The 10,526-nt window shown below is 35.8% G+C and overlaps 1 protein-coding gene across 1 annotated transcript in view; it reads left to right on the top strand.

Annotated features, from left to right (window-relative positions):
- LOC108751878 (homeobox protein OTX1-like) overlaps positions 1-10,526 on the top strand; it is a 25,159-nt gene that overhangs the window by 7,910 nt on the left and 6,723 nt on the right. Inside the window, exon 3 of the mRNA XM_018492352.1 lies at positions 10,083-10,237. Within this exon, the coding sequence (XP_018347854.1) occupies positions 10,083-10,237 (155 nt within the window). The remainder of the gene's footprint in view (positions 1-10,082; positions 10,238-10,526) is intronic.

The following is a 10,526-nucleotide window of genomic DNA, read 5'->3' as shown; positions in this document are numbered from 1 at the left end:
TATGAAATTTAAAATATTAATAAAATATTAATAAAAATAAATAACTCTTATTTTTATTAACTTATTTTATTAGTTGATGATTAAAAGATTGAATGTAAATGTTTAAATATGATAAAACTTGTTTATATATATATATATATTACATATATAAAATTGCGCTCTGTCTATAGTACTCATTTCCATTAGCTTTTTCATTTTGTTGAGAACTTATGTTTAATTAAAAATATGTATAACAATTTTCCAATCTTATAATCGTAATTTGAATGAAATCCACTTTAGTTCTGATAATTTGTTAGTGACCGTATTTTAAGACTATTGAATTGTTTGCGAATAAAGTTTTTGTATCTACATTGGTTCAGGAGGATTTCAAAAAGAAATGAAAAAAATGTTATGGTAAAATAGGGATAAAGAGGAAGTCGCATATGAAACGGAGTAAATAATTGTTCCACTTCAATAATCTGCGTCCCTCTTTCCGCGGTGAGTCCTTTCCGCTTAATTTTTTGTTTCTGTATTTTTTAAAAAATTGAGAGTGTTGATATCCATGTAACTTTTTACTATTTATTTTGAAATAATTTGCACATCGTCAACTGCGTTTGGTTCTTGCAATCACATCACCATTTTCGATTGTCATTGACAAACGTTGTTTTTTGATGACGACATTAAAATCCTCCTGAGATTGTTGCAAGATACAATTCGTAAATCCATTTTTTTTTTTTTTTTTTTTTTTTTTAAATAAACGTCGCGATTATCGCCACTGCTAAAGGCCAGCTCGTTTCTTCGCTTGTCAATTTGGTACGATTTCAATCACTCAATTAGGTGTCAGGTTAAGAGCGGCACGTGGCGCAGGCACGTGCTGTACGTTCGCCGTTACCAAGTGGCCGCGAAACGCAACGGCGAAACGCAACGAGAGAGCCGCTTCCGTGGCGGCGCGTGTCATGGTTAAATTGAGTAGGCGGGCGTGGAGAGGCCAAACATAAATCCGAACCTAATTGCAAGACAAACACTCGAGGCTGAGTGAAATGTCGCGTACGCGGCGAGACATCGACACTTACTCTCGGAAATCTCGCTTCTTCCTCGTCGTTTCTTTTCGCATTTTATCGCCGCGAAGTTCCTATCGGAACTTACGTCCTCTGTTATTGATACGGCGCGAGAGACCCGCTGGGTTTACCCAGGTTTCTCTCGTACGCATTGAAATTCCCTCACGCAAACAGCGCGACTTTACGCGCGAATTCCGTTGCCACGTGGAATAATCGGTGCATAAAGTATATAAAGTCTTCATCTCACGATTCCTCGTGCTTCTCGAAATTAGTAATTCATGCTCGCCATCGTTACTTAATAAGTACGAAATAACTTTTCGAGAATGGACGTCGCAAGGAGGAGAAACGGGCGTCGCTTGGAACATTGCAACGCGAAACTTATCCGCTTATTCGCCCGTCCCTGACGCATGTTGGTATTTTGTTACGTACTTACGTTCATATCCGTTAGATTATCGCATGAGAATGGCCATCCGCCACGGCCACACTTTGCATCTCTTCCTGCTGGAACTTCCTTATGAATGAGGACTTCTTTTGGTTTCTTCTAATGTCGATGCAGTATAATTACTTGACAACTGAAATAATTTTAATAAAGACGTTTTAGCTTAACAAATAAAGTACAATATAATAATATAGAATCTATTTTATATCTGCTTTAGACGATCTTTTAATTCGGGACAGATTTCGGAATACGATTCAGTTTACAGGTTTATGTAATCTATTTAATGAAACATGTTTGGAAAAGCAATATATACATATTTTTTTATAACATGTGTTAGAATATATTTTATATAATTATAACTAGCATGTATTCTGTTTGTATTATATCTTTATTATATCTTTTAGTATTTGTTCTGTACTCCGTCCTAAATTATAGATGTCTAAAATAATTTTTCAAATACTTTTATATTCTTTGAAACACAATACAAGAATTTTTTGAAAAATTTTCCGTTATTTGCGATAATTCCGTTCACAGCAAATCAGCAAATTTCTTACGTACCAAACCAACAAATGAATTACCATCAATTTGGCAATGGGATTAAACACAGGACACACAGATACCATCCGTACTACGTTCGCGAAGGTATGATTTTGAAGAAAATATGATATATAATGATAATGGTGGTGGTGTTTATGGCTATGTTGAGAGAAAAGTTTTTTTTTGAACTCTCACAGTTTTCTTAAATCTCTATATAGAAATAAGAAGTACATACGTGACGGTTTTTAAAGTCGATTAAAAAAATATATTTTTAGATTTTTCTATGACTCACAAAATTCGAGACAGAATCCTATTTATAATTATATGCGCTATATTATCTACAGATGATTTGACAAGTCAAGATATATTTATAGGATGAGCTTTGTTCTCTTGGTTGTATCTCAAATGTATTCATTATTTTTTATAATATAAAAAAATATGCAAAGAAAAAATTCGACGAGACAAATACTATGACAAGAATAAAACTTTTTTTAAAAATATAATTTGAAATGAAATTTTGTCGCGAATAATGGACTTTACGCTTGAAATCTTTTTCTAATCTGATGGCCTAGAAAGGAAATAAAATCATGAAAGATATGTTACTAAAATCATTACACTTAAAGATTTCGCGAAAGAATTTCGTTCGAGTTGGATATTCATAATCCAAATATATATCGAAAAAGACTGATAAAAATAACGCGCCACTTCAGTTTTTCGTCTTGAGTCTTCGGCATTGCGATCACACGGTGGTCACGTTGTAAACGCAAAGTCGGCCAAATGTTTTCGTAGCTGATGGCCTTTTAGAATTCCCTCTTCTGTCACCGCCCGCCACGTGCTGTCATCCCACGGTCCCCCCCAATAATCCAGCCCTCCGTCCCTAGCACCGCCATGTAGCAGCCTATTCGCGTTTTAGCTTTTAATTAATTTTCGATTCTGTGTGCTAGAGCGTGCCCCGCCTTCCACTGTCTTCCTTCCTCATCCTCCACGTTTCGCCTCTATGAATATCAAAGTAGTCACTCGGTTCTGCAACGAATCCGCCATTTTATGGCTCCTCGTTCTTCGTTCTTTGTTTACGATTTATCAACACGTTGGTTAAGGATTCCTAGCGTTCTATTATATTATCAACGATTAAAAATTTCATCCCTTTACAAATAATTTTAAATCATAAGTGAAAAATTGATGTGAATAACACAAATAAGCGAAGAGAATCATATTCGGTTAAAAAGTGTAAATCTTGATGCTTCATAATATTTTTGCATTTTGCAATTTCCAGCTGCTTTAAATATGAATACTTTTTTTATTGCATCGTTAAATAATCTGCCAGAATGACAGATTCAAAACTGATAAAATTATATTACAAGATATTATGTAACATTTTTGTTAAATACGGAGGCTATATCTATATGGCAAATCAGCTCCGTGGTTTAAAGTTTTAAGGATCGACCTGCGCAAAATCACGAGAAAAAATAGTGTCGGGTTACACAATGCGTCTCAAACAAAATTTTTTTTAACGAGAATGACGCAGATAAAATCGCAATTAAACGATGGTGGAAATTTTACCGACACCGGTGCGCTTATTATTCAATCGACTATACGTATAATTGTGATTAATTACCGTCAATTCTCTGGCATATCAGTGATATGTTGCACCCGAGATAAATTCCCGACGCCGTATTTCAGCAGCAACGGGCATTTCGACGTTATCTAAATCGGACATGCATTTATTTGTATTAATTTACTGCGCGCACTTTCCCGCGCGGAAGTCTAGATACATCGAGAAACAACAAATAATAACGTGTTCATAAACGGCGTTAATTATTTTCACGTCGCTGCGTATTTTGTTGCGCACTGTAAATTAAGCACCTTACTGACATCCATTAAATCTAATCATAGTTCAATAAATTTTCTCTTTTCTTTGATCTTTCATCAGATTGCATATATTTTAGATAAACGGAGAAAGTTCATTTATTTAATTAGCTTTGAATGATGTTAGCGAAATCAGTTGGGATTGCTCTTTCCTATTTATATTACTTTTTATTTTATGTACGCTTTAAATACTTCTATTTAATACTCAAGTTACAAAATATATAATTAAACGTTATGAGTGTTAAAAACTATTACACCATACTCTGTTAAATTCATAATATCAAATCATATTCAATTTAATCATTTCTATCGCTATTACTTTATATAATATATATCATTATTTAATATATCATTATATATCATTAATTTAACTAAAATAATGGAGTTAAACAATTTAATACAAGAAAATCTATTAAATTTGACTCTAATTTAGTTCATTATTTATTAAATAACATACGTTAATATGAACATTATTTGCAATAAAACTAAATAATTCAACCATACACAGAAATAAATTGATTTACGTTTTGACACATATGGTAGTAAAAAATAACAAAATATTATTTAATTGAAGGGAATCATTGTTTTTTTTATATCTAACAATGTAGATGTAAATAATTAGCAAAGTTAATGTAATGAATATCTTTGTTTCCGATTATAATGCGAAAGATTCATCCACCGCGATCCGAATTTCATACATATATATGCAGATATATCGGCGGATTGCACCATTGGATTGTGCGTGAAAGAGAGATCATCGTAAAATTTTGTTAGTGGTTCATTGACTTACGTAGATCTCGACGAAACGGCGAAACGTGGTGGGCACGGAAGAATCCAATAAACGCAAAACGAATTTACTATTAGGGTCGCATCTGATCTCGTTGCAGGCCAATGAGGCGGAGCAACCCTTATATCAACCCTCCCGGTATCGCGTCTCACTGACGATAATAAATCGAATCATACTCCGAGAGTCAGCGGGTGTTTGCCGATCCATTAGGGTCGCTTAGCTGACTGTCTCTGCTTAAAGCACGATACGGTTGTCAAGATTTTTTTGTTCCCCCATTTAAATCAATCGAAATGAATCCTAAACTGCTCTCGCTTGTTATTCAATAATGCGTAACTTTTAACAATTTTTACAAAATTATATTTGATTTAAACAGAGAAAGATAGTGCAGATTGACATCTTCATTGAAAATAGCTGATATTTCAATATTATCGTCTTGAACATAACGAGTGATAGAAAACATTTCTTCCTGGAAATCCTAGGTTCATTTTTTAATCACAATTTAGATTTACAATGTCGTGTTTAAAATATTCAGGCGCCAAATTAAGTGCGCAAAATACAGACTTTAAAAAACTTGTTCGGCGGCGCCTTGAGTGTCAAGGAAGCGAGCAGAGAGTCATAATCGGACAGCCATTGTCTTGGTTGTAGAAGTGCCTGGCTCTCACTGGACCGATGGCAAAGGCCGTCGTTAACAGTAGCACCTACGCCCACTCGACAATCAGAGTGTCCTCTCAGAGCTATTCTCCACGCAATGCATGAGGCAGGGAATACAGCGACTATGGACACGAAAAGATTCCCAATCAAATGGGATTTGTTCCACGAATAATTCAGCGTGTATAAAACCGTTACGATATAGGAAGCTCTTGACAATTCGACAAATATAAGTAAATAATTGAATTACAGAATTATAAAAAATAAATGATAGTTTGTTTACCGATTTTTGTATAACAATCGAATTAACAGTGCCTTGATTACCATGTTAAAAGCTCATTATCAAAATAGATTATAACTAAAATTGATGTTAGATAGTAAAAATATTTGAAAAGAGTCATATATACAAATTGTAACCACGTGATCACCCTGCTTTTCACGTCTCGTAAAGCGACACCTTAATGTCGATAATATTCTAAATAAAATGTACAGATACTTTTTTGATCCATGTTATCTCAAGAACGACAGTGAGATTGTTTCATTCTAAAATTTCCATGTGTCCATAATCAATAGCGGTTCCATGCCGGAGGCGGCATCCGAGATACGGATCATAGATCAAATCGCGGGTGTGTCGCGTCCGTCACACGAAGCGATGGCGGTAATACCGACCACCGTGGAGTTTGTACATTGTGAGCTCGACGCAATCTGTTCCGTGGATCTATTCTGATGCCATACTGGTAGCCCACTCGTCCAGTTCGTTAGCCAATCACGCAGATACCGTCGTCGTCGTCGTCGTCGTCGTCGTCGTCGTCGTTCGTCGTCGTTCGTCGTCGTTCGTCGTCATCCTCTTCATCCCGGGTTCTCTTCGAATCTGAGAGGAGCACCCACGAGAGATGCGATTGATATGACGTTTGTTTCCTTCTTCTGGACCGCTCCTTCCTTTAGGACTGCAGTTACTTCGCTTTTGTCGTTGCTCTCATTGGTAAAGTTTCGTGTCGAAACGCTTTCAATCGAACCTTAAGCTGAATTATATATTTAGTTTGATAGTTGATGAAGTTAATTGATTCATTTTTCTCGTAAAATAATTTTTTGTACATAATAATTACACTGTTAAATTCATGATATTAAATTAAAATTTAATTTGTGTTACTTCTAATCATTTCTAATCATTTCTATAGGTCGGCACTGTTCCTATCGTCAATTTCACTAAAACAATAGAACTAAACAATTACACATTAACAAAAATACAGCATAGTTTTTGGAATGAGTACCATGATTTTAATTGGGATGACATACAATTTTAAACGAAGAAAAAAAATGTTAAACAAAAGATTATATTTGAAATGATTTATACACATAAACAAAAATAAGGTTTAAATTAAAAAAAAGGAGGAGTTGCTCTTTAAACTTGAATTTATTAAATTTATTTGTAAAATCCTGATATTTCCATTTCTTATCACATTAATTTTCTCTCACAAGATCGTGATCCTTCGACTAGACAACGTCACATTCAAGATACACCAAGATACACATCAAGTATATCATTAAAATTGTAACTTCCACGGTTAATATAGATTGTAAAATAATTCTAGTATTATCCATAAGATGTATTATCCGTAAGATGATTGTTCAGATGTCATTGATTAATCACTGAATTGCGACTACATAAAACAGGAGAAAGTTTTTTAATAACTACATTTACACAACATATACAACTTTATAACTTCTTCTGATGTATGTATCATAAGTTTAATTAATTTGAAGATCTGTATATAGACTTTTCTTTATTACCCACTTCATATTTACTGAGCAGGATCGAAACGTTTATTTTACTCTTCGGTTTATATTGCGTTATATTATTCATAATAGATTACGCATGGATATCTGCCTGTCGGCTTTTATTGGCACATATTATAATATTAATTGATTTATTCTGTGGAGCCTTATTCAGCTTAATTGTTAAACAATTTAATTCAAGAAAATGCATTAAATTGAACTCAAATTTAATTTAGTTGATTATTTACTAAGTGCATGCGTTAATTTGAACGTTATTTATTTTGAAAGTATAACCATAGATGGATAGATTTACATTTTGATATAAAGTGTGGACATCAATAATAACAAAATGCTGTTTAACTCAAGGAATTAGGTTACATTATTTCTTTGATATCTAACAGTGTACACATATATTTTTTAACACTATATCGTATAAATAGACAACAGTTACAACATGTGACATAAAAAACTTTTCTTGCTATGGAGTACAGATTATAAAGTTAATTTATTTTCTTTAATTACTACATAACCATTCAATTACATTTTTTTCTTTCATATAATCGATTTTACTTGAATTATTTTTGTTGTAATATTATTCTTTGTACTTAGCGATTATTTTTTGTGTTTGTCACGTACGTTTATATACAGTTTCTAAGGGTTCCTTCGGAAGCTTGTTTTTTTCTCGGTATGCTATTTCGTGTCTTTAAATCGCTATTCTGCTCTTTGTTCTGCATCATATCTTTCCCTGCTAACACGAACTTTCTCTTTTTTGCATCTCGATGGTGTAACTCTTTTTTTCTTTATTATATTCGGTGAGTGGAGGACCTTTCAAGTATGGCGGACAAGAGGAATGGAAAAGGAGAAAGAGAAAGCATCGATCGTCTTGAAAACAGCTGCCTCGAGTGTCTCCCAAGTCTTAACAGGACGATTATAGACATATACTTACTTTACGAGGCGGGGCTTCACCAGTCTCTCATGAATGACCCTATTCTCTCAATTATTTCACTCGTATGACCGTCGGTCATTCGCTACTATGAAATTGGATGAAACTTTTGCTTTGAAAAAAAAAAAAAAAAAAAAAAAAACTTACAGGTTTGAGACTCGTACAGATTAGAGCGCATCTTGATCGACTACTTCTGCCTTTTGCCTCCTTGATTTTTTTCTTGTTAACGTCACGAGTTCTCTGCGCAGAACAGCACGAAAATTCGCGCATAAAAATATCTCGCGTGGTCGGCGGCCCGGCGAATCCTCCGGACTCCGAATTCCACCATTCCGCCTGCGACTTTACGATCCGGCCTCCAACCCGGAGACACTAGCGAGGCGCAGTTTTCCAGTCGCTCCTTTTTATTGGCTCGCGACGAGGACGAACTGTATATACTTGCCGACATGCTTGTCGAGGGCCAGCATCGTCGTTTTCAGCGGCAGCTGGGAACGAACCGCGACTTCGGTCCTCTGGATGCTCGTGTATTCCGGGGTGTATTCCCTCCCTCTCTCTCTCTCTCTCTCTCTCTCTCTCTCTCTCTCTCTCTCTCTGTCCCCCTCACCGGCATCCCCGTGACCCCCTCATAAGCGGATTACGTGGGTCCCGAAACGAGCCAAGCGAGGCTCGATGGCACGAGGAAGGTAGCGTGGGGTGGGCCGTAGGGGGGAGCTGTTCAAAATTACGCTATCGCGACCTCGCAACGCTCACGCCCCTCCGCGTCAAACCCCCTTTGCCATCCTACGAGGCGACCAGGCACGGCAACAACCCCCGTCTTCGTACAAGACATCGATGTCACAAGCGTTCCATATTTGAAGACATCGACGTCGGTCGTTCCGTGCGAACGTATTGAGGTCTCAATATCGAATCTTGTTTCGCGATAACGGTATAGTTTCTCTGACGGTTACAACTTCCGTTTCTTCCTCTTTCAATTATCACATTTTTATGAAAAAGCATAAAACCGTTTACATTACGAAATCATTGATTGATTTAATTTGTAATCGATTCCGTTGTCGATACTATACTTTCTCTTGCTCGTATCTTAGCAATGAGCCGCCGAATGTTTATAAATCCCATGTGATAGAATTCAATTCAGTTTGTAAGAATTGTAATTTTGAGTCTTAAATAGCTAGTCAGAAACTTTTTTTTTTTTAAGTACTTTTAGATTAAGAATTGAAAATCTTTTTGTCGCTAATATATTGTTGATAACAAAAACATTTTCAACTATTAATCTGAAATTATTAGAAAAGGAAAATTTCTAACGAGCTACTTGTGATTGAGGAGTGGCTGAGGATACTATCGTCTAATTCACTGTTAAATTTACAAGCTGCGTTCATTTTGGCGCTTATAGAGTTTGTGAGCATCAATTGTCCTTGTTTAATATTTAATAAACAACAAGGATGAAACGTCGCTTAAAGCGCCTAGAGCGCCAAAGCGAACCCAGCCATAATGTCAAATTGTATCCAATTTGAGTTCTTTCCTTTTTAATCATTTCTATGGGTCGTTACTGCCCCAATTCAATATGTTAATTTCATTAAAACAATAGAGTTAAACGATTTAACTCAAGAAAATGTATATTAAATTTTACTCAAATTTAGTTTATTATTTACCAAACGTATATACACGTTAATGCGGCTGTTGTTTACTTTGAAATTAACCACAGAAATGAATTGATTTACATTTTGGACACATATGGACGTCACGCCGGTCACGCGCTTTATTTATAAACATTCAGCAGTTTGTTGCTAAGATACGAGCGGCAAGAGGAAGACAGTAAGCGTTGACAACGAAATCCATCCGAAATGTGCAATTAATCTCAGCTCTGATTTAATAGATTGAAATCGATTCGGTAATTGGCTAAACTTTTTAATTGCTCCTTTTGAACGCTGCGTAGAGTAGTTTTTGAGAGCGTAACGTAGTAATGCGGATCAGATACGTGCCAAAAGAAAATTTCTCGCTGAGATTTATACACGTAATAATTAATAACGAGCGCTTTCTTCCCTCATGTTGCAGGAATGAATCAACGCAAGCAACGTCGCGAGAGGACGACCTTCACCAGAGCTCAGCTGGATGTGTTGGAGGGACTATTCTCGAAAACGAGATATCCGGACATCTTTATGCGAGAGGAGGTTGCCCTTAAGATCAACCTGCCAGAGTCGCGAGTCCAGGTAATTATTTTTTTTTTCCCTCTCGTCCTGCTCGCAGATTTTATAGCTTCTAAAATATCGTTGTCAACGACGTAGAAATAATAATGGAGGCAGACAGAGAGGTCCTCTGAACTTTCAGCGAATAAATCGCGCTCTTCACGAGTAATCCGAGATTGCCATCGTCGATTTCGCGTACGGTATGTTAACTTAACGTTTATAGTCATTACATTCTTTGCGCGTCAAATTGCACGATGTAAAAAGCGATCACGATACGCAACGAAAACGAGATAGCAGGGAAGAGAAGCGGGAA

The sequence above is a fragment of the Trachymyrmex septentrionalis genome, unplaced genomic scaffold (assembly GCF_001594115.1).
Source record: "Trachymyrmex septentrionalis isolate Tsep2-gDNA-1 unplaced genomic scaffold, Tsep1.0 scaffold53, whole genome shotgun sequence".
NCBI classification, from domain to species: domain Eukaryota; kingdom Metazoa; phylum Arthropoda; class Insecta; order Hymenoptera; family Formicidae; genus Trachymyrmex; species Trachymyrmex septentrionalis.
Note: the sequence above shows the minus strand (reverse complement) of the source record. Positions and strands in the feature narration are given on the sequence as shown.